Source organism: Typopeltis vanoorti, chromosome 5, assembly GCF_054136105.1.
Source record: "Typopeltis vanoorti isolate ZY-2024b chromosome 5, IOZ_Tvanoo_1.0, whole genome shotgun sequence".
Classification (NCBI taxonomy): domain Eukaryota; kingdom Metazoa; phylum Arthropoda; class Arachnida; order Uropygi; family Thelyphonidae; genus Typopeltis; species Typopeltis vanoorti.
Window position 1 is genome coordinate 128,439,641 of NC_143553.1, and position 26,516 is coordinate 128,466,156.

A 26,516-nucleotide genomic window follows, 5' to 3' on the forward strand; every position below is an offset into this window, starting at 1 on the left:
CTTGAATAAAACCATCGTTCATAGAATTAATTATACTATAAATACTGCCTATTTCGTTTGCACTTCCATGAATGGTGAAATGAGTTTAATTTGTATTTTAGAATTTCGAAGAATTTGGCAACTCTGATAACATATACCATATGTAACTATGAATAAGAATTTTTGGGTTGCATGACCTTCTTTCTGAGTAAGATCTATTACTGTCGTTTTTTCTAACTTACTAACGCAAATATTCATTCGGGAATGAACCTTCTATTGGTAATTAATTTTTTAAGTGATTGTATTAAAATTAAATCTGGTATACAGTAATATATCAGAAATCTAGATTCTAAAACTGTAAAGTTTCCGATTAGACTGATAACAAACAATTACAAAATCCAAGATTTCACAATTGTTTCTAATGCCGCTTTTCTCTTGTGAGGCTATTTAAGGTTGTTGGTTAGTTAGTGTGGCTGTTTTTACTGCCATCTATTTACTGTTTGTGCTGCTTGTTGAAATTGCAGTCATAGCCACAAGTTCCAGTGTGAAATCGAATTTCTGCTGCGGCGGTTTGTGCAGGAAGGATGGTAAGAAAGTTTTTTTTAATACTTTAAATATTAATATTTGGAGTATAATTATATATCTACTTTAAATTAATAATAGTAGCAACGAATTTACACGAATATTAAATTTTAAAGGTTATGCGTTATTTCCAATTATTTGTTGGAATTGTTGGAATATACCTTTGTTCAAATGCATGTCGTTCGATGTGTAACGTTTGACAAGGTCCCTTATCAGGGGTGCAGAAATTCACCCAGGAAGTGAGCGATGTAATTTAATTTTTCAAGTGTTTTATATTTTTTTTTATTTTTTAAAGTTCATGGTGAACTTCATGTTGCAACCAAACATACGCAGGTGCTATAGCTACAAACCTTAGTCCCTCTAGGCAAGGTACTGAATCAAAACTATTTTTTGAACTAAGTTTTTAAATAATTTAATGACTTAATAAATTGGCTGTTTTATTTATTGCTCTATATGCTATGAAAAGCCAAGAGCAAGCTAGTTTAAATACCTTGAAACGCGTGTGTTCGGTTGTGTTGCATTTGTTTATAAATGGAACAAAATTTGAAATACTACACTAACTGCTTCGTTAGTACAGATTAGCCAAGTGTGAACACACGTCCCTGTACCGAAAGGTGCTAAGTTCAAGATTATGTGAATGGAGATTATAAAACAACCGACAGTATTTTCCTACTAAATGGAATTGGGACGAGCATCCATAATACATTAGCTTATATTAATGTTGAAATAAAACTTAAGGTATTCATTGCAATAAAATAATTACCACAGTTCTAATATAAACTGCGCAAATGAAGGGGGAAGAAAACCTGATTTTGCAAGCTAGGATGACTATGAAAATGAGAAATTAATAAGGAAATTTTATTTTGTGAACATTGACTTGGATGCTGGATATATTTTTTTTCTAATATCAACTTTTTTTAGGATAAAATAGATTCTATTATAGAATCTTACTAGTTGCCTGCTGAGTCACATCTTCAGGTGTTTTGCTCTTTGGTAGTGAAGCTCATGTGTACTTCATGAGTGACAATATGATTGTATGATTTTAAACTTGCACCACTTAGCTCAAACAAAGCACTGTTTAATGTTAGAGTCCGAAGTTTGTGTATAAATTTATTTTGCTGACTACTGAACTTATAAAAAAGAAAATGGTAAGAGGAGATTACTTTTTCATAGTGAATAAATGTTTTAGTATTGATATGAAAAAAAAGTCACCTATTCTGGTATTCAACAGTTAAATTGACAACTCAATCCAAGGACATCATGTATGATTAACGTGATGTATTTGTTTTGACAATCTTTCCAAATATTCATTGGGTATATGGGTTTGCTTTTGTAAGGTACTTATGTAAGGTACTTAATAACTATAAGTACAGAGCTTTAACTGTCAGCAAATGTCTGTTTAATTAAGCTTTGTCATTCCATGAATAATTGCACAAACATGACCTTATATCAAACACTTTTCCCTTGATTTGTTTATATTATTAAACAGAACTTGTTATACTACCATGATTTTATATAAATGTATGGTGCGATTTATCATTTGATTTTTTTTTTTTTAACTAAAAGATATTTTAATGTAGGTCTTTAGTTTTTCCTTATTCTTGTAATTAAAAGCAGGCATAAGTATTTTTGCATTTGTTTTCAATAGAACAATTTGAACATAGATATATTAGAAAGCTAACTACAGAATTATTTTTTGCCCATATGTAAAATTAATGAAAATTTGTAGATTTAAAACCTTGACTGTTCAGGTGTTTATGGTAACTCCTTATCATGGTACCTCTCAAATTGCCTGCTCTATTAACAAACATAAATATCAGTATTTATATCAATTAAAATTGTAACCTAATTTTAAAATTGTCAATACATGCCCTAAAGAGTTGTTGCAAGTTGATATAACTTTATGCATATCCAGCATTGTTTACATTTAAAATTTATTTTGTATATCAGTGCAGAAATTCTAAACTATCCTTCAGGTGGGTTGTTGATATAACAAAGTAAAACTTTTTGTATTAGTTTTGATGTACTCTAGTTGATCATTTGCTCACTTTAGATCTTTAAATCAAATTAGTTTCACAAGATATATTGGCAAAACTTAAGTCTTCTGAAAGTTATTTGCACCGATATAGAGCTTTTATACAGCTACAAAATTGGCTTTTATGATAAATGTCCTGAAAAATGTTATGCCAGCCTAGCATAACATACTCCATTCAACAAGCTTTTAAAACACATATGGGCAACCTGTGGGCTGGATCTGGCCCTCTACTTCTTTTGATCCGGCCCTAATCTATTTCAGCGAAGTTTGTCTGATTCATGGTGGGAGAAAACATGGTGTGTTCTACTAACTCACATTAAGCTGACGTCATGACTTGTGCAAAACAGTTTTCTCTAACCAAGATTCTACTTTGACTAGCGGTGTGTGTGAACGTGTTACAACGTGTCAGTTCGGTACTTGCGTTAGTGTTGTGCTTTGTTCAGTGCCTGCATTGATGTTATGTTCTGTTCAGTGCCTACAGTGTAGAAGACAGTTTTGTTTGACAGTTCTGAATATCACTTATAAATTTGGGATGCAATGTCAAGGGTTATTGCAAAAAAAAAAAAAAGTACATGCAGAGAATCGTCAATTTCAAGACAACTGGATGGAGGATTATTATTTTATTCTGAATAAAGGTTTTCCTGTATGTTTCTGTGCAACGAATCCGTATCCATCCACAAAGAATACAACTTGAAGAGGCACTTTACTCCGAGACATGCAGATTATCCAAAAATTGGACAACTATGAAAAGATGAAATACAGAAGTTGAAGAACTTGGATACCCAGCAGCAAATGTTCAACAAGCAAAGAACACAGCACCACAGCATTGTCAAAGCCAGCTTTGTGGTAAGCGAAAAAACCGCTAAGTCATTTGGTGAAGGAGAATTTATCAAAGAATGTCTGCTGGATGTTGCAAGTATAATGTCCTGAAAAGAAAAAAGACTTAGAGAATATTTGTTTGTCGAGACGTACTGTTGTCTGAAGGATAGAAATTATGGCTGATTATCAAAAAAAAGTTTAAAGAGAAGATTGCTAGTAGATTGGAAGCATTTTCAATTGCTTTGGATGACAACACCGATGCCTCCGATACAGCATAACCAGCAATATTTATTTGAGGAGTTGATGCGGATTTCAACATCACAGAAGAATTATTGGCGCTTTGGCCGTTAAGGAACAACTACTGGTGAAGATATATTTGAAACAGTCAACAGTCTTCGAGAGATTTGGGCTTAAATGGAGTTCACTATCTGGCATATGCGCTGATGTAGCCCTGGCAATGATTGGTGCACAGAAGGGATTTAGTGGAATAGTTCATAAAACAGCAATAGAACTACAGATCCATCCGGAAAATTTGTTAAATTTTCCGGATGGATCTGTGTGCAAAATCGATTAAACTCACGAATGTTATGGAAGTTGTAGTAGCCAGTATTAACTTTATTAAGTCACGTGCACTTAATCACTGCCAATTTAAGGAGTTTTGGGCAGAACTATTTTCGGATTATGAAGATGTGTCTTATTATTGTGAAGCGAGGTGGTTGAGTAAAGGTAAAATGTTAAAACGGTTTTATGATCTGAGACAAGACATTGCAGATTTTATGGACATAAAAGGAAACACAATTAACCAAGTAAAAGATGATGAGTGGGTGTGTGCTTTATCATTTCTTGTAGATGTCACCGGATACCTTAACGAACTGAATCTTAAATTGCAAAAACAAGGACAATTGGTTCATGAACTGCATGGACATGTCAAAGCTTTTTGTAATGAACTAAGATTGTTGGAAAGTCAGATAAGAGCTAAAAATTGTTATCATTTTCCTACTCTAGCAACTCATAAAAATATCCCTTATAATTGTTATGCAGATGAACTGAAGGCACTAATAGAGCAATTTGATACAAGGTTTGCCGACTTCAAAAACAAAGACTCCACATTCCCTATATTTGCTTGTCCGATGGATGCTGATGTAAATAATGTGCCAGAAAACTTACAGATGGAACTTATTGAGCTTCAGGCGGATTTAGTGCTAAAATCACAATTTAACAACATTGCTTTGACGGATTTTTATAAATTTTATTTGGTGGAAGAAAAATATTGTGTGACACCTTCAGGGAGTCCAAAGACTCATCGAGGGAGAGTGTGCCAACAGCATCGAATGATTGAACCCCTTCCAACTACTAACCACACTCAAACTTGCTGAACTTTTTTCATGAGCCATTAGTAGCAGAAGCTCTACCAATCGACCAACCTTTGCTGGCATATACAAATTTACGCACCTTTCCAAGAAAAATCATTTGTCTTTTTGGCAGCACATGTGTGAACAGTTTTTTCGGGGATGAAATACAAAAAATCCAAAATTCGGACAAGAATAACGGACGAAAACCTCAAATTATATGCGATTATCCTTAAGTAATATTAACGTCGATATCGGTAGTCTCGTAGTTCAAGTACAAGGCCAATCTTCACATTAAATTGCTATGTCATTCATTATATTATAAAATTTATGTAGAGCTTTATACCAAAGCATTATATATAAATAAATGAAATATGAAGTGGCAACTTGTTTTAATTCATTTAATATTAATTTATTTTATTTAATAATTTGAGACAGAATGATAATTTGACTCCCAAACTAGGAAAGGTTGCCCATGCCTGTTTTAAAAACCTCACTGTAATTGATGTGGAAAATCTAAGTGATAATACCATTTTTATTGCTCATTCTGAACCTGCTGCTTATTGGAGACCTTACATGGCTTCAGAAAATTCCATGTTTAATATCTGGAGCAGGGGATTGCATTATCTAACACTTAGCTCATGCATGGTATTAAATGTGTAATAACTCCCTTGGGTTTTTTAAACCACTCAAGAAATAATTTCTGCATCATACCATTGAAATTAAATCCATATTAGTTCATATTCATTTTATTCATCTGTTTAATGAATTGATTTTCGTTCTTTTGTTAATTGTATGTGGAAATAGCCCCCAAAACACCTTTTGTGGTATGCAGCCAGTGAGGTCATTCAGCTATTCAACTCTCTAATGTTAATGGTGTTAGAATCTATTTTCTAACACCATCTGTTCCAGTTTATTTACCAACCAGTATGTCAGTCTGTCAGACCCTTTCAAAATCTCGTCACTGCATATGCATCTTTGTCCAGTGCTTTCATAAACTTGTATATAAGGATATTGGCAAAATGATCTCCCTTTAACAGACCCATGCTGATGATCAGAGAACATTGCAGTTATCAACCTAATTTTGTGTCCTTGGCCACAACTCAGACATGCACAGATTGATCTCGATCTTGTAGCCTTTATCGACACCTTTTGTGAATTGTGGTTATCTCTTTCCAGTCCTTTGTGACTTGGCCTGTTGCAAGACCTGTTAGGTACATCAATTATTGTTTGTTCCTTGGAACATTCCCTTAAGACATGTCAGTCTTATTGACACCAGGTTTACTTAATTCCTCATCTCTCTCCTGCTCACTCACCATCAATCCATCTATTTCTTCTACATTCAAGCTTCTCATCACATTTCAGGATGCAATACAGTAATCCCTCGATTAGTGCGTTATTTTTTTTTCGATACCCAAATTAGATTAGTGCGCCCATCTATAGTTAGCCATTACATTTTTATGGCTAACTATTTTGAAAAATCACTCGCCAGAATGAAATAAAATAATTTAGTTATTGATTTAAAACATTTTACAAAGTTATTTTTAATGGCATACTACACTACTTCCATGTATACTATGTTCCAAATTTTTACTGCCAAATATAACTCTCATACAACCTGTGGACCAAGGAATTATCACAACCTTTAAAGCATACTACCTGAGAAGAACATTTAAACAGGCAATATAAGCAACATCTGGTGAAAATTATGACATTAGTAGAATTCTGGAAGAAATTTAATGTTAAATCTGCTATTGAAAATATTCATCAATATTGGAATGAAATTACTGCTAGCAATATGTGAGCTGTTTGGAAGTGCATTCTTCCACATTGTGCAAAAGATTTTGGGAGCTTTTCAAATGAAATGGATAATGTTGTTGAGGAAATTGCCAACATCGGGCATGAATTTGATGAGATTGACAATGATAACGTCCAATAGTTAATTAAATCTCATTCTGAAGAATTGAGTGATTCAGACCTGCTAAATTTATTATTATTCAGGCCTCCATGGAGTCAAAAGACTGATTGTGGTAGGTCCTTCCTAAGAACATAGTCTGTCAAGACTCATCGAGAGGAGGTCCCCTCCCCTAAGAAACAAAGTCTATCATACTACTCCTTAAACTCATTGACCGTTCTCGCTCTCACCACTTCATCAGGCAATGCATTCCACGGTTCAACCACCCTCCATGCAAAGAAACCACTCCTCACCCTCTTGCTCATAGTTTCCTTTTGTAACTTCCAGGGATGGTCTCTTGTCATCACTCCTTCCTGCTGCTCAAACAAGTGAAAGAACTCCCCAGTGTCAACCCTGTAACCACTTCTCAACAGTTTAAGTCTTAATCATATCACCTCTCCTTCTATCCACCAAACTCTGCAGTCCACATTCCCTCAGCCGATCCTCATAACTAAAATTGTACAGTCCTGAAACCATCTTTGTCATCCATCTTTGTACCCTTTCCACAGTTAATTTATCCTCTAAATTTCAGGTTTCTATCAATCATCAACTCCAGATCTCTTGTCTCCCCTACTTCCTCCAGTATAACTCCTCCCATAGAGTATGTAGCATCCCATCGATGTTGCCCAAACCTCAAGACCTTACATTTTGCTGCATTAAACTGACACCCCCATTCATTTGTCCATCTATCTAGCTTATTCAAATCCTCTTGCAGGGCTACCACATCTGCACTATTACTAATAATCCTTCCCAGCTTCGCATCATCCGCAAACAACTGAATATCCCCTTGCAATCCGCTGGCAATGTCATTGATATAAAGGTTAAACAATATAGGTCCTAGTACAGAGCCCTGTGGGACCCCACTTGTAACCCTCTGCCTCCTTGAAACTGCTCCACCATACACAACTCTGATACCTATCAGACAGTCAATCCTGAATCCAGTTGACCAATCTGACATCCAGACCCATGTGCTGCAACTTAAATATCAGCTTATGTGACACCCTGTTAAATGCCTTTGCTAAGTCTAAGAAAATTGCAGTATATGCCTTTCCCTCATCTAATGTTCTTGTAACTTTATTATAAAAGGCTAGCATATTGCTAAAACAAGAGCGCCCTTTCACAAATCCATGTTGACTCTCACAGATAACATTACCCTCATCTGCCCAATGCTGTATTTAGATGAACAGCGGGAAGATCCCGAAGAATATGAAGAAAATTTAACCACTGATAGTCAGCCAAAAGAGATTTCACAAAAAAAAATTTGAAAATATTTTTCATGCAATCAAAGTTTTTAAGCAGCAATACTTAGAGGCTGTATTGCTGAATTTGCAGAAGAGTAGAAGAGGCAATAGGGCCATACCGTCGGTTGTATGGAAAAAAAAAGAAACAAAATGCCTGCCAAACTAAGTTAGCTCAATTCTTTGTTAAGAAGTAGAATAATAAAATTTATATTCTGAATATGTTTCATTGCCTTTCAGCTTCATGGTTTTCCTTTAACTAGGCCCTGAGACATACCTTAATTCTTTTACAAAAAAAAAATTAAGGTTCTAAAAAGAAATTTGAGGAACGAATTATACTTTTTCCCATAGGTTATTATATTTGATCGGTGAGTTTTTGATTAATGTGCCTGTTTTAAGGAACGCATTAGGTGCACTAATCGAGGGATTGCTGTACTCTGAATTTCTCATTAACTATAGACTGTCCTCTGTAGTACCATCCACTATCTCATTAAAATCTTGTAAACATTCTTCTGTTTGCTATATATCAAAAACTAGCTTTCTTATTGACTAATTTTTTTTCCCCATGTCTAGTTGCTTTTCTAGCCGTCTCTTTATACTCCTCATGCATCTAATTATCATTATTCATCTTTTGCTGCCTCCAAAATGTCTTCCAGGTTGCATGCTTAATCTCATTTGTTTTACACCTTGTTTAGTTTTTTTGATTTTTGGTGTGCATTCAGACACTGCTGTCATTAAATAGCTCTTGAACAGTATTTCAACGGGATTTCTTCTTTTCACTTAGTTTCTTATGCCATGCTATAGCTCTTAAGCTTTTTGTAATTACTATAGATATATCCCTTATTCCTAAGTTTCATATAATGACCACTACCCAGGTGGTGGTCAGCTATGCTGTCTAAGAACACATTCATTTCCTTATTTGCAGATGCTGTTTCTTCTAATCTGTTACTATAATTAAAATTGCTCATAATGATTGCCCATCTCTTGTTTATTACGCCAATTTGCCTATACATTTGTCACCACCTACCTACATTCTCTCTTCTATAGTAGCATCAGACTAAATCTCTTGTCCACCTTGCAATATACTGCTTCAAAGCATTGCTACTTGTCCCTTGGTGGGAGTAATTCCTGTTATTCCTTCCCAAATATACTAAATCTTTTACCTTTATATTTTTAACAGTAATTTAATATTGCATATACTTACTAAATAGTGGGCATATGCAGCCTTACTTACCATTACTAGCATCATTTATTTTTCAACTTGATAATAGATGTGTGAAGACTGGTGAACAGAATATTTCAACACATCCATAGTAATTAAAGTTAAATGGTAACCTATTAAAATCAGTGTATTTAAAGGACATTATTTAAAATATAGATGTGCATTATCCTCTCGCTTTATGCTTCAGCTTATTGGTCTGCCAACTGTTCTTTTCATATTTAGTTTCCAGTCTCAAGCTAACTTAACTATTCTTTTTGGGTCCATCCAATTAGCATGTTGATTCCATTTGTCTTTTTTTATTCATGCATTTATGGGTTACAATTGATATTCTTCATAAATCTTTCCATTTTTACTTTATCAAATTTTGTTAACTATTTTTCTTAATATTTGCATTTCGTATGTTGTATTCTTTTGTTTCTATTCTAGTGTGCATTCAGTTTGTCCTGGTTTTGTTCAAAATAAGTAACTGATTTGTTTTAGCAAACAGCCTTTAGATGACTTGACTGACACTTTTGGTAAACTTGTGAACATGCACTCTCATCTTACTCAGTTTTCTGTATTTTCTGTGAGCAATTGTAATTTCATATTGGCTAGTTCCATTATATTATTGATTCAACTTTTGCTGTCTTTCTCCCTCAACCTTTCCTAACCATTGCTTTTTCCCATGATTCATCTTCTTGCATAATGTCCAAGTTATACTTCTGGTTGGCAATCTATTCTCTAAAACCTTGTTAGTCATTCCTGCTGGATGTGGTGAAATCAAATTGATTTCTGTTTTGATGATTTGGCTTTCACATCCATCACCACTGGAAAATCTTATTTAACAATTGCAACTTTCATGACCTTAACATTTTTCATATATAAGAACACATAACTTATCTCCATAGCTGTCCTTTTTAATTTTATATTTACATTGACCATTTCTTATTATGGACCACAGTAAATCATAACTTTCATTTCTCTGTTTTTATTGTCCTTGATCATAAATGCACAATATTTCCAGAAGCCAAAATTTTTTTTTTTTTTAATATTTAAATTGAAGCAGAGCTTTTTTGCTTTTAACAAAATTATTGTTCCCGGTCATTATAGATTCTATTAGGATTATATCATTTTTCTACTCTGCTGAGTCTAAATCAACCATTCTCAAAATTTAAAAGATAATTGATGGTGGAAAGTGATAGTTTCTTTTTTTTTATTAAAAAAACAAAAAAAAATTCAGTGTTGCTCATGAGTAAGCTAAGCTACAAAGTCTGTGTATAAAAAATATACAGTAATCCCTTAATTATCATTTTATTGGGAAATTGATTTGCTGATTGGTTAACTACTGAGGGCATGACTGTATAGTAGTTGGTGACATGCTAACTCCATTCAAGAATTTGTTAACTGATAGTTTGGTTGTTTGAAGGTCTGATAGTAATAGTTCAATGCATATATTGAGCATGATAAAAAAATAAACTCCTGCTGTTATGCATTATTGTAAAGTAGTCCAGATTAAACTTTTGAACAGCCACTCATGAGCCAAAATGTTATGACCAGACTGTAAGATAAACTGGAAACAGGTCAGTGTTAGTGGTAGTCATCACAAGGCTTGCATTGTGCAAGCATGATATGAAGAGCATATCCAGGCATTCTTTGTGCTGCTTTATTTGTCCTGATTTTGAATCTCATCAAAATATTTGTGGGAGTATATGGAACACAGCATCTACCAGTTAACACCAGTGACCTCCAGGACATTACTATCCATTTTGTCCAGAATATCTCGGGACACATGGTCTAGAGGAGTTAAAGCCATACCAGTGCAGGCAGTTATCACAGCCAAGGGAGGCCCAACATACTACTAGATAGGTGGTAATTATGTTTTGGTGCCTGAATGTAGATAAATCAACATTTGTTGCCTGTCTGTTTTGCTAGTATTGTTATAGGAATAAGTCTTCATTGTCTATTGAAAGAAATGAAACATTGAAGACATTAGAAGCATGAATAGTTTTTGCTATTTAGATATCTGTAACTGAAGAAGCATTTGCAAGGAGGTATAATGGATTTATAGCTCAAAAGATTGGCAGATATATCCTGAGCTCATTTTCATTGCATTTTCATGGAAAATACAGTGAAAAATAAGTTTGATCTACAAACTAAAGACTATTCCATGCTCTTTGGAAAATGTCCATGCTTAGAATGCATAACTGTCACAAGCAAAGCTCTCGTATGTTTGTGCTTAGATCAAAAATTAAAGTTGTAATTAAGAAATCTGGGGAAAAATAGTCTCCTGAAGTTTCAGTATGTGGATTTTTTTCTAGCATAAAATAAACTTGGTTGCATCAGTTTGATTTTGGCAATGTTAAACAGCTAAGAGGATACTACACACTTTTCAGGGAATATCTTCAGGCGATGACTGGATATGCAGTCTCTTTTTGAAATTTCTTTTCAAGTACTGAATGCAAATGAGATGTAAATTAATTGTGATTTGCAAATGGTGTGTGTGCATCTGTAAATAGAAATAGTCAAATGCTATACTATACTAGACTTTAGACCATCTTTCAGTAGTTCTGGACAGTATCCTTTGGTTAGAGACCTGAATTAAATTCCTGTTGCAGTGAATGTAATTTTTTTATAAATTACAGATACCAAGAAATTATATACTTGGTTTAATCCTTTATCCAAGTGTAAGCAAACAAGTTTGTGCTTGAACTATTTTCAGGACTGGGACAACTTGTATAAAGAAGTTAATGACTTCACATCACTTGCCTTAATCCCATAATGCAAAGCACATCTTGTAGACATATAATACTATGCATTATGGGAATGGTCACTATCCAGACAGGTTTCAACCTTGGGTCTCATCAGTGGGAGCCAGGCCCAGAGGTGATACTAAGGTTGAAGTAATGCAGAACTCGTATTTTTTTATGAGTAGCCAAAAGGTGTCGCACCTTATTAAAATACTCTGGATTAGAGAAAATTGGATGTTTTTCCACTTGGTTATACTATAAATTAGATACCAAGAAATTATATACTTGGTTTAATCCTTTATCCAAGTGTAAGCAAACAAGTTTGTGCTTGAACTATTTTCAGGACTGGGACAACTTGTATAAAGAAGTTAATGACTTCACATCACTTGCCTTAATCCCATAATGCAAAGCACATCTTGTAGACATATAATACTATGCATTATGGGAATGGTCACTATCCAGACAGGTTTCAACCTTGGGTCTCATCAGTGGGAGCCAGGCCCAGAGGTGATACTAAGGTTGAAGTAATGCAGAACTCGTATTTTTTTATGAGTAGCCAAAAGGTGTCGCACCTTATTAAAATACTCTGGATTAGAGAAAATTGGATGTTTTTCCACTTGGTTATACTATAAATTAGATACCAAGAAATTATATACTTGGTTTGATCCTTTATCCAAGTGTAAGCAAACGAGTAAGGTAACAACATACCAGCTACAGTGGATTTGAGAAAGACAAATGTGGTTCTGGTTAAAAACATCGAAGTCATAACTACATCCATTACAGTGAGCAGTTAATTGCTTTGATGTGTTGAAGAGGAGAAATAATGCAGCATACAGTACATAAGATAACTGTTATTATTATTATTATTACAGGCCCACTCATTGAGGGGGGAAACCCTAAAATGTCGAGCACTATCCAACATTTATCATTCTTTGCTTTGGACTCATTCAGTCATGACAACCTATTCCACTCATTCTACAAGCAAAAAAAACCTAGTACTAACACCCTTGTTAACTATAATCTTAGTTTCCAAGGATGGTCCTTAGTTCTTCCATCACCAGACCTGTTCTGAAAAATTTCCTCTGAAATAATTTTGTAAAAATTCTTGAGTAATTTGTATATCAATCATATCACCCATTTTCCACCTGTCAGTCAACCAGTTTCTGTAACCCACAAATCTTCAACCTGTTCTCATACAGTTCATTCCATAAACCTGTTACCATCTTGGTCACTTGCCTCTGGATCCTCTCCACCCCTTCCTCATTGCCAAGAAACAAACCCTGGTGACCAGATCTGCATGCAGTAGTCAACATAGGTCTTATCAAGGCTTCATAAAGAGGAATAATAACCTGCTTGCTCATCAAAGTATTCTTGAGTAACCAAGCAAGTTGAGCTACTTTAGCCATGTTTACTATGTAGTCTCTAAACTTTTAACTTCCTATCTACTAACACTCCCAAATCTCTGGCTTCGTCAATTTTCTGTACATTTCCGTCAATTTGGTATATAGCTTATAATCTTTATATCCCGAAATGCATAACCTTACACTTTGCCACATTAAACTATCTATTCTCCTTTGCCCAGACTGCCAGTCTATCCAAGTCATCCTGCAAAATTTTAGTCATCTGTATTATGGCTCTATCCAACTTTGCATCATCAACAAATAACTGAACAGTTCCTTTCAGATCATTTCCTATATCATTAATGTACAAATTAAACAGTGGCAATGGCAACCCAAGAACAGAACCCTGTGGCATGCCATTAGTCACATGCCTTCTTTTTGGACTGTTCCTGAATAAACTACTCTCTCTCTCCATCAACCACCCTCTTATCCACCTTGCCAACCCTATATCCATCCCCAATGTGCTACAGTTTACCAATTAGAATTCCATTTGATATCCTGTCAAATGCTTTTGCAAAGTCTTTACCAGTATCACTGTAAACCCATTACTTTTGTCCAACTCAGCTGTCTGTATTATAAAACATCAGTGAGTTACTGAGCCATGACCTATCTTTCACAAAAACCATGTTGCCCCCACACAGTATCCTATTTCAGTCTATCCATTCCTGTATTTTGCTCTTGACCAACTTTTCAGCACCTTGATGACTGATATTCTGATCGGTTGGTAATTTGCTACACCAGTCTTGGAGCTTCCTTTATGCAGTGGAACTATTATCCCTCTTTCCACTCCCTTGGGACAACTCCAGAGCTGAGACCTAGATTAAATGTGGTCAAAGTCGGTGACAATTCCCTAGCATCTTCACGTAAAACTCGAGCTGGTATACTGTCAATCCCATAGCTGCATTCACATTAAGGTTCTGTAATATGCTATGCACCTCAGTTCCCATACAAGTCTTTGCCTCTATCATTACTGTAATATCTCTACCTGGATGATATACTCTTGCAAAGTGTTCACTTAGTAATTCTATTTTGACTGATTATTATCAGTCAAAATAGTAGAATTCTATTTTGCATATCAAAAGAACTGTTTGGGATTATCTTTGGCCTGCACTGCTAATTTCCTTTTATACTCTGCTTTTACCTTTCTTACCACAGTGGTTGCTCTTCTGGCCTGTGCTTTTGTACTGCTCATGTGCCTGCTTGGTCACCTTTTTCCTTGAATTCCCTTTTTTGCATCTCCAACTTAACGATATTCATCCATTTAATATCCACTTTTACTCTCCTGACTCAGGGTATGTAGTCTGCCATTACTTCCTCAAACGCTTTACCACTTACCATGCACTATCAACATCTATCCCATGCAGTTTCATATGCAATCTTCTAAACTTGTCATACTTACCAACTGAAAATTTCCACACAATTAGCACTTCTCAGGTCAAGACCAAGTGATCTGTCACCATACTATCTCATACCAGATAACTTCAAGTGTGCTATTTTCACTGGCTTGTGGTTGAACTCTTCTGCTTCCTTTTTGGTTCTATCAATAACACTCCCCCTCCCTTTCTCTCTGTCCTTCCTGAACACATTACATACCTTTCATTCTATCCTGCTAACTATATTATCTTTTGTCAACCATGTCTCACTAATGCCAATAATCTTTGGCCAAGGTGAAGTAGCCAATGCCAAAAATTCCTCCCCTTGTTCCAAATGCTCCAGGCATTAGTGTACATAAAGTGCAAGAGTCCCTTAGGCCTACTGCTATCCTGATGCTTTATATTAACTATCCCATTCTGGCTTGTTTCCAGTGGCATTTAGTTATATACTTGTTAATTTTGTTGCCGAGCACTAGATGTTCTATGAGTGACTTTTCATTGTGGTGGAACTGATTGCATCAGTTGTTGCAGTAGTTACTAGTAACAAAGTTAAAAATATAGATGTGCATTAAAAGAACCATGGGTAGAAACAACTTAATGTTTGAAAGGAGAAAAGTGCCATGTTATAGGAACAAAATGTCTTTAAAAAAAATACAGTAACCTTTCAGACATTTTGCAACATTAAATACAACCATTATCCTTTGCCCACAATGCCAATTTATTTAAATCATCCATCCTGCAGGATATCTGCATTGCCATTATCAGCTATTGCTCTCTCCAGTTTTGCATTATCAGAAAACAATGAATATCCCATCTCTTAAATCTTTCCCTATGTCATTTATACACAAATTAAAAATAAAATAAAATAAAAATAAAAAAAACAGAACTCTGAAGTACTCCATTAGTTATCTTCATTTTCCTAGACTACTCTACCAAAAAGTATTCGGCATTTATCTGTGTCCCCAATCCATGCTATCATCATTTCAACTTTTGTAATAGTTTTCCATGTGATATTCTATCAGATGTCTTAGCAAAGTCAGGTTGTATTGGTTTAGTATCAGATGTAACCATTTTTCATATTTAATTCCACTGTTATATTTATTATAAAATGTGAATAAATTACTAAAACAGGACCTACCCTTTACAAAGTCATGCTGCCTGCTATAGAGTATCGCATCCTTATCCACCCACTGTTGGATTTTACCTTTTATCAACTTTTCCAATACTTGAACAACCGTTCTTGATATGTTAATTGTTCTGTAATTTGCTATTATTATTAACATTTGACCTCCATGGAGTTGCTCATCGTGGGAGGTGCACATTATCTCTCTCTCTCTCTCTCTCTCTCTCACACACACAAAGTTCGTCCAACTGTGCCTTAAACTGATTCAATGTGTCTACATTCACAGCACTCAGGCAATTCATTCCACTCACTAACTACTTTCCATGTAAAGAACCTGCTTCTCACTGCTCTGCTCACACCCTCCTTAGTCTCCAGGGGATGACCTCTTGTTCTACCTTTTGTCTCTCCCATTCTATGAAAAATCTCTTTCATGTCAACCTGATAACAACCCCTGACTAACTTGCATGTCTCAATCATACTACTACTCCTTATTCATAAGGCTTTGCAATTTGCATTCAATTTGTCCTCATACTCCAAAACCCACTACCCACTTTTGTGAATCTTATCTGGAACCTTTCTAACATATCCTTGTCACCATGTGAAACCTTGTGAACAAATTTGCACAATAATCCATATGAGGTATGATCAATGCCTTATACAACAGTATCATAACCTCTTTATTTCTGCACGTCAGGGACCTCAGCATCGTTGCTGTTATTCAATGTGATGTCTTCACAATTTACGCAAAATTATTTTAAGATAATGGATAATGGTGATGGAGCATCGCTCCAGTGCCACTATCCAGTCTTAATAATTTTGAAATTGTAAATTTATTTTTTCTTTGTTAGGCTGAGAACTTCAGACCATCCTCATACACTTGGCTGGGAAATTTTAAAGGAGATGAGAGATCTGAGAGTGATGGACAAGGAATTGAAATTAAGGAGCCACAATGCATAAATTGTGAAGACATCACATTGAATAACAGCAATAACACTGAGGTCCTTAAAGTTCAGAAATCAAGAGGTTATGATACTGTTGTATAAGGCATTGATCAGACCTCATGGATTATTGTGCAAATTTGTTCACAAGGTTTCATGGTGATGAGGATATGCTCCAGCGTCATTATCCTCTCCCTGTAGTGGTTCTCAGTGTTCTCAGGTCCTCTTGATTCAAAGAAAAACGCTGACCCATGAGGAAGAGTTTGTTTGGGGAAGAAACAGAAATCTGAGGGAGCCAAATCTGGGGAATAGGGTGGATGTTCTAACAATTCATAGTGCAGATCCCTTAATTTTCCCATTGCCAAAATTGTGGGCAGGTGCATTGTCCTGATGAAAGATTTTTTCTTCTGCAAACCAGGTCTTTCCTCTCAAATTTTTTTCTTCTAGTCTGGTTAAAAGACCAGAATAATACTCCCCGGTTATTGTCTTACCTTTTCAAGATAATTAATAAACAAAATGCCTTTTAGCATCCCAAAACACTAATGCCGTGATCTTTCCTGCTGATGGAATCGACTTTATCTTCTTTGATAAAGAACAACCGGTTTCTGTTCACTGTTTTGACTGCTGTTTGGATTCTGGTGTGTAATGGTGAATCCAAGTCTTATCCATAGTAATAAATCAATGCACAATCAGTTTTATTTTTGTTAAAATGCTCCAAGCACTGTTCAGAGATTTTTAAGTGAGTGCGTTTTTGATCTGCTATGAGCAAGTGTAGCACCCATCTTGCTCAAAGCTTTTTCATATGCAATTCGTGCAAAATATATCCTACACGTTCTTTTGAAATGCCAATAGTCTCAGCAATTTCATGCACTTTGACTCTCCATTCATCCAATACCATATCGTGCACTTGATCAGTGATTTCTGGTGTTACACTTTTTGGATGTCCTTCACTTGGACCATCTTCAAGGCTGGTATGGCCACGTTTAAGCTCGGCAGCCCATTTCTTAATTATGGAAAACAGAGAAGAGTGCCCATAAACTTTTATGAACTTTGAATCAAATGAATTTCTTTTGGTGTTAAAACTTATTTTACAAAGAATTTTATAACTGCACTATACTCAATTTTATCCATTTCAAAGGATACAGACAACAATTTTGCTTCAGGCAGCTGTAGAAAACACTACTTGATAGAATGACTGACTTGCAATTTCACATGGATGCTTATGACAGATGTACCAACTTAGAAAAAAAAATCTCTTGCTGATAGTGTTGCCATCTATGGTCGAGGCTGAGAACTTTTCAGACCATCCTCTTATGTTGTGCATCCCATCATTGCTTATCGAATTCCGAAATCTTACACTTTGCTACATTGAACTGACAATTCCAATTACCTGCCTGTTCAAGACCTCTTATAAGGCCATAATATCTGCTTGACTCTGCCTTGCTCTCCCCATTATCATTAATATACAAATTGAACAACAAAGTTCCCAAAACTGATCGCTGTGACACCACTAGTGACCTTCCTTTTTTTGGGTACTGCATCCCCATATAAAACTTTTTAATACCTATCTGTCAGCCAGTCACTGATCCAACTCAAATCTATTATCCAATCCCATTCATTTTAGTTTATATAAGTTTGTTCTGGCTCTGTCAAAAGCTTTTGCAAAATCTAAATATGCCACTATATATGCATCTCCCTTGTCCAAGACATTTGTCACCTTTTTTATAATATGCAACTAAGTAAAACATGATCTCTCTGTAACAAACCATGCTGACAACTATAGAGAATATTGCTGTTAACCTATTTCTGCATCCTAGTTCTCACCAATCTGTCTAGTACCTTCATAACTCCAGATATACAGATAGGGCTGTGGCTACAAATCATAAGCCAATTGCCACCTTTATATTAGCAAACAATTTGTCTTTCCATTCTCTTGGAACTGTGCTGTTGTAAGACTTATTAAACAGGCGTTTCCATGCCCTTGCGATTCTATGATATCACACATCCTATTGCTGTATTGACAAGTTTTTCATGTATTTCCTGCTCACTCACAATTAAGCCATCCTCCTACATTCTTTATACTTGAGTTTCTCATGATTTCAACCTGATGAGGATAAAACACCCTTATAAATTGATCACTGAATACCTGAATGTCTTCTGTAGCAGTTACCATTCTACCATTTTCTTCCATTAACATCTTACCATGATCATTCTTCCTTCTACTTGCCATATCTAAAAAAAACTAGGGATTTTCTTGGCCTGATTTGCTAATTTCTGCTCATATTGCACTTTTGTGGTCCTTACTGAGTCACTCTCCATGTAATTGATTACCATTATTCATCTTGTACTGCCTCCAAAGTGTGTTCTTCCAGATTTCATGCTTAATTGCCTCATTCATCCATTTTGCATCTACCTTATATTTGACCTTTGGAATACATTCACAGATTGATGCTGTGATATTCAGTTCCCAGGCAGCATTTATTTCCTTACTTCTCAATTTATTCCACGCTATAGCTCTAAGCTGTCATAATCACCAGCCTTTTACTTCCACACACACACCCTTTCCTCACAGAAGTCTGCATATGGCTATCCACAACCCAGGTGATCACTTCATGATTACTCTCACCAACTGGAGGAAAGTGTGAAACCCCCACTTAATGATCAGATCCAAAACTCTCGATCCTTGCATGCCCTCCTTTACATTCTGCTTAAGATTAGTTTTCTCTCAAGAACTCAAATTCATTTTCCTTATTCCCATATTCTATCTTTTCATTCTCTACATTGCCATAATAATCATTCTTCCTTTGTTCTCTAACCCAAGTTTATACATTTTTTTTCACCACCCTTCACATTCCCTGGCCTATATCAACATCCAACGAAATGTTTTCCTGTCAACTTCCACCTTGCTATACCATACTGCCTCATAGCCAATGCCACTATTCCCTCTTTCATGTCTACCTTATGTGGACATATCTACTATGATCAGCAGCACCTCTTTGTCCTTTCTATCCTTGGAAAAAAAAAACTCTCCTTCCATTTCTATTCTCATTAGGATATCATCTTCATTCAGCCATGTTTCACTTATTCCAATGATTTTGTGGTGAACAATCTCAATCAGTAAAACAATTTCATCTTCCTTATTTCTGATACTTCTGGCATTTGTAAATAAACAGTTCACTTTTAGGTCTATAACCAGTCCTACCTAAGCCACACCTGCCCTTGCCCAATCACCTTTGTCACCGCTTACCACATGAGTGCTCAGTTTCAGCTACCCCACTTACATTCCAATCTGTTTCATTTCTATGCTGATCATCCCCATACATTCACTACTACTTCCAACATCTACTCTCCTTCCTCTCCATCTGGGCTCCCCCCCATTTCCCTGTTCCTCTTGCATGTTCTCTCTCTTCATCTCCAATACCACTCTCCTGATCTTTCACTTCATCTCTTATTCTGTATCTTACCTGCATCACAAATTGCACTTCCATCTAGCAACAGTTTCTCCAGTTCATTCACTCCAGCCATTCAAATGCAATCCATTGTGTGCATCTTCCACTCCCTTCTCACACAGCTTCAGTATCATACCATTCAAGATTCTGGCTCTCCCTCAATTTATTGTCATACCTCTGCAACACAGACAACCTTCCTGCTACACTTATCTTTCACTCTCAATAACCTGATATTCATCCTTGCATTCTTTGTCTGCTTAAATCATTTGTCTCCACAACCACCACTAATTCTCTTGTTACCTCATGTCCAAAGCATGAAGTATGTGCTTGTTCTCCCTCCTGGATAGCAGCCATTATGGACTCATTAACTAATCCTCTAATGCAGTGTTTCTCAAACTTCAGATATCTGCATACCCCTTCTTAAATTTTCATTATTATCAAGTACCCTTAATTAATTAAAATTAATAAATTTAAAATATTAATTAAAATTAAATATCTATTTTATTTGAATTTATATGTTCATGTAAACAAAAAATGATTTATTTTTAAATTTTGGTTCTCTAGAGATGTCAGACAACACACTCTTATCAATTTCATTTGATCGAGATGCAATATCAATGTTTTCTTGTTGCTTACAGCTACTTGTATTTGCTATATTGCTCTCTTTTGGGGGTTTTATAAATCCAATCTTTAACCAATGATCCATACGTAAGAATTTGAAAGCTTAAAAAAAAAAAAAAAATACTGTATTTACTCGAATATAACTCTAACTTTAAAAAATCATGTTGCAAGATACGTGCGGGAATTTTCGGAAACTAAAGTTTTCAGAAAAAAACTGAAAATGGTGCGACTTACCAAGAAGCTCCTACTCGCTATCATTACTTTTGGCATTGAACAGTTTCTTTGTGTGCATAGTCAGTCATCTACCCAAATAGCGTCATCTTCTTTCCCATTATTTCAAGCAAAAATTACTAGTAATTTACAAGGCTTGAGATACGTAGAGCAGCGAAGAACTGCATATGATTGGTGCGGTATTAACAAAAGGTCGCACGAACCAAAGACAAATTAGCATTTCAACAGTTGAGTTGAAATGCTAATTCTCTTCAACCGAATTGCATAATATCTGAAACACATTCACTCTATATTTCTTAGTTTTAACACCTTAACAAAGGGGGTGGTTTTAAGCAAAACCATATGTTCCACCGGCATCATATGGTTTTGCTTGGTCTATACAGCAGTTTCTGTTGGAGAGGGGATGCGATTCATTAGTTAGTGCCGTTTTATCCCATTTGACTCTAATTGCCACATACCCTCTAATGACCTTTCGCATACCCCCGGGGGTACACATACCAAACTTTGAGAAACACTGCTGTTTTCAAATTGCTTGTCACCTTTTACCCTTTTTTCTTTCATTCTATTATTTTGCATACTTGCTTCCATTAAATGTCTAATATCATTCCACATGTTCCTCTTTTCAGTTTTTGAATAACTGTTTCCTCTAATCTTGCATTCTGACAATTTCACTCTGCCATTCCTATTGTCTTGCTATCTCTTGTTCTGCCACACCTTCAGTTTCCTCATGTATACTTTTCTCTCCCTTTCACTTTTATTTTCTTGCGTTGTTTCACTCTGTCTCGCTAGCTTTTATTCCATGTCTTTCATTGACGCTATCTTTCATTCCTTCAGTCTGTTTTGTATTCATTAACTTGTAGTAACAATATTGCACTTCCTACAAATCCATACTTTCTCTCATCTGTTCAGTTTCGCCCTTACATTTCAGCATGCATACATATGACAACATTGAACAATTTTTGAAAATGTGTCTTAGAGGTATTGCCTTCTTTCCACTTCCTTGGAACCTTGCCAGACGTAAACAACTTTGTCAGAGACATGCCCAATTCTCTTGCACTTTCACATAGCACAGGCTGACATGCTATCCAGTTCTATTGCTGTATTTATGTTGACATTTTTCAATGTTAGGTAGCTCCTGTTCGGTTATCTCAATTTTAACAGTATCACAACTACAAAATCTTCTGGATGAAATGCCTTTTGCAGAAGTGATCTCTCAACAACCCAACTACTTCTTTTGCTTCTGTCACCTTCCTGCCATCAGCATTGATGAGTCATCCTTCCATAGTTATTTTTTCTCTTGCTACATAACAAAACAAAAGTTTTGGATTTACTCTGGCATGCTTAGGTTTTTTTTTTTTCCCTAATGTTATTATTTGTGACACTTCCAAGGAGCCCAAAGACTCATCACGGGTGGGCACCCACCACACAACCCTCCGTCTCCACTACTACCAAACTGATACTACCAATCAACTACATCAGCATCTACCGCCCACAAGTATTTTTTTGTCTGAAAATTTCGTGTGTTCTGAAGGACTGATTTGTCTGCTGTATGCAGGATGAAAAACCTGAATTTCCAGGAGGAAAAACTGCAACCTCTGTATGAGATTGGCTAACTCGCCTTCAATTGAAAAAGTCCATATAAAGATTCCTCCCAACACGATGGGAATCTAACTCAGGACTTTTCTATTCGGAGGGCGCGACGTACTGTCGTTCTTCTAATTGCACTACAGAGCCAATTAAAATGTGATTTGGCCTTTCTTCCCATATTATTGTTGGCCTTCTTTCCTGCACTTTGTACTACTCAGCAGTATGCTTTCACCCTTTCTTTAAATTCCCTCCACAGTATTTTCTGTTTTTTGCAACTCTTACTTTATCTCTACTCATCCACTTAACCACCACTTATTTTATCTTCCTGACTGTAGGTATGCAATGTGATACTGCTCCTATATCAATCCTTAACCCATGCACTACTGGCATTCTTTCCCTGGGGCTTCTCTAAGATGCCTTCTAAGTTGCTCATAATTACTGGCTTCATAATTCAACATAAATCCTTTCTTTACAGAGTTCATATGTTTAGCAACTTCCCAGAATAAGTGTCTAGTTAATTCCTACAATTGAAGGCAGTGTCTACCTTGGTTATGGATATATCTATTAACAGATCTAGCACTCTCTAACTCCTGTTCCCTCTCCATGAAATGCTTTGTCAAGTAATTATCCTTTAGCAAATGTATAAATTACACCATCTTGCCATGCTCCTTTTCTCTCTCCAATAAATCCTATAGTTAATGTTCCCCATAATTGCTCAGCTTATGCTCATTGTGCTAATCTCCTTTTCCATGGCATCCATATTTTCCTGTGGACCACTCCTCCCAAGTCTATAGCAGCAACCAACAATACATTTTATCCTATTGGCCCCTATCTCTCACCATTCATTCATCCACTTAATGGAGGAGTCATACATCATTCATCCACTGTCTCCCACAGATCTAAAATCCTCTAACTTCTAATTGTGTTGAAGTTCTTTAGTTATCATTGGCAACACCTCATTTAGTGATTTTTGGATGTATAATTCACTATAATCTGCCTCCTAGACACTCGATACATTACTACTAGATGGTTCATTGTCTCTTCTTATTTATAGCACACACACAGAGCTAAAGCCATTTGTTTAGTTTAGATGGCATTGCCATTTCTTCTGAACCTAGTTACCTTTTTAAACACTTCAGCCAATGACCACAATCCCATAAAATATATATATATATATATACTCCATCTCTCCTACAGGCAGCTAATATCATAGCACAATTATTTCCATATTTTATATTCAACATAATTCAGAAAAGAACTATTTGTAAAAGAGAACTTTAATCTCCATATCGCCCCCAAACTACACATCCAACTGACACTTTTCATTCTAAAGATATTGGCCTCATTCTTTTGCAGATCCTATTGTATAAAGTTTGTTCCTTGATCTTAGCTTATTTGGACTGTTAGATTGGTTAACATCTACCTTGAATATAGCTAGCTGTGATTGTCTATATGGCAAGTCAGAACTGGTAGACCATGCTCTGGACACCCATTCACATAGGATTAAATGGAATGAAACCTGGCCTCATAAATTCGTTTTGCCAACTATGGATACTTACCATGTTAAGAATCATTAATATCTCAATCTCTCGACCTGCACATTAATGTCATCTGGAATACACTCACTCAGACAAACTACATTACAATTCAAATAGTATGCTAAAGTGACACTAACTTGATCAGTCAGTTATTCTGCTGGCCTGGCCTCTAGTGGGGAGAAATCTGTATCAAAGCTAAATCCTATTTTTACATGGCCAGAGAAATTCATATTTTTTTAACCTAGCAAAAAGTGACCTAATCATTAATTTAACATTAAGTTTGTTATATTAAAGCTAAAACCACTTTTTTCACTTGAGGTCAGGCAAGTAAAATAACAGTTGATTAAATTAGTGTCACTTTGATGTACTGTTTGAATTGTGTGTACACACTTCAAATGATCTTAATATGAAGGTCAAAACCTTGAGGAAATTATTCTTAATGCAATAGTAGTTTCTATAATTTTGTCAAAATGAATGCTGATCCATGTAACAAAGAAAGTATGCTGCATAAAAGTTGCTGTAGGTGTTTTTAGAATCAACATCAACTCTGAAATGCCCAACCTAAAGAAATATTGACTGTATTAACTTACTGCTAATGCTGAATTAGGATGAACAGTGTCAGAAAGTTCTGACTTCATGTTGTTGCAAGAGTTCTGTAATTTAGCCAGAGAAGATGGGATGAGCTTTAATCATATTGAAGGAACTGCTTCAGAAAGTAAGCATCTGGGGATCTTGGCAGATTGAGAACTCAAGTTTAGAGAATATCATGAAAGTTTGTAAGTTGCAGAAAATTGCTGCTAGAATGTGAAGAACTATGACAAGTACAGATAATGTAATAAGTTTTCCACTCTCAGATCCATACTGCTAGTTTGTTTTGGCTAATTTCTTTTTTATTCTATATAAATCCAGCTGGTTACCCACCATACCACCTTTGCTTATTCTGTTTATTTTATTTTGAGATTTAACCTGCCATCTTCACTAAAAACTTCCTAAATAGCTGAAATATTTTACTTGTTCTATAGGATAACTGTTCAGAATGCAGCTGAAGTTTTGTATATTCCTGCCTGTTTTCATAGTTTTAGTATTTTTTTATTGCAATTCGTTATAGCTGTTATTCAATTTAGAGAATTCTGGAGACTTCGTTATGTCTTTAGGAGTTCAACTTCATCTGCATAAAGCAAAGAAATAAGTTTGGCATCTCAAATTCTAATATCAGACCTACATTTTATCTGAAATATCCAGATAAATGAGTGTTATAGGTTAGATTCTGGTCTGTTTTTTTTTTTTTTTTTTTTTCAGTTGGTTCTTAAATTAATTAATCTTAGATATGAACAAGAATGAGTATTTAAGTTTAAAAATCAAGATATGATGGCAGTTGCCTTCCATACTCTTGCTTGATGCTTCGAAAACTATGGGTTCAGCTTTTGGTAATAGCCAAGGGTGATGACTGCATCTTTCCTACTTTCCAAATTAGTATTGAAAGGCCTTTGTATACACCTTTTACAAGAATATTAAGGTATTAAAGAATTTATTACATTTTTTTATGTTATCAAATGCTTTAAATCTGCAAAGCATAATGCTAGATTATATTTGTAATAAAAAAAAATTAACACGGTTTATAGGTCATTTTAAACCTACTAGTTTTGTCACTTAAGGTAGTGGCTTTGTCTGGGTTAAGGATGAACACAAATGTACAGCAAAGAGTTAGTTATGAATTATTACATAACTAAACACCTTAACCCAGGCAAAGCTCAATGTTTTTTTTTGCATATTTGTTTAATTAAAGCTGATTCACATTTGCTTGTATTAAAACCCTTTTTAGCTCCTTTGAATAATTATCCAGATTTTTGGACAATGTTTTATTTCCTAGTTTTGTTATACTTTTTTTCATGACATTTATCTTGTAGATCTGGAAAAGTCTTGAGTTAATAGTATTGAGTACCATGGTGTAAGTCTTTAGTAATTTTCTCACTTTTATAAATAGTGGTGACTGAGTTGGATAAGGGATATTGTGAAGTCCAGCAGTATCATTATTTAGCTAAGGCATTTGACAGGATACTGCATGGAAATGTAGTGCATAGTTATCTTGAAACTGGAGTAAACGGAGATGAATATAAAGTTGTTGATATGGATTGGATACAAGAATGGCTGATGGATAGACATCAAAGTAGTTTATTATTACGGGCGACTTTAGGGAGGCCTTAGATTCATCGAGGAAGGCCCTAAACATGTCCACACAACTATTCGGCATTCTCACAGTATCTATCATACCTTGCCTTGAACTCATTCACTGTCATAGCACCCACAACAGACTCTGGCAGCTTATTCCACTCATTTACCACTCTAAAAGTA

General features: G+C 35.4%; 1 protein-coding gene across 1 annotated transcript in view; it reads left to right on the top strand.

The window, feature by feature from the left end:
- The first annotated feature begins 443 nt into the window (after window positions 1-443).
- Window positions 444-26,516, top strand: part of EloB (transcription elongation factor elongin B) — an 80,879-nt gene continuing 54,806 nt past the window's right edge. The window contains exon 1 of the mRNA XM_090393326.1: window positions 444-566. Coding sequence (XP_090249452.1) covers window positions 564-566 — 3 coding nt within the window. The 5' untranslated portion in view covers window positions 444-563. The remainder of the gene's footprint in view (window positions 567-26,516) is intronic.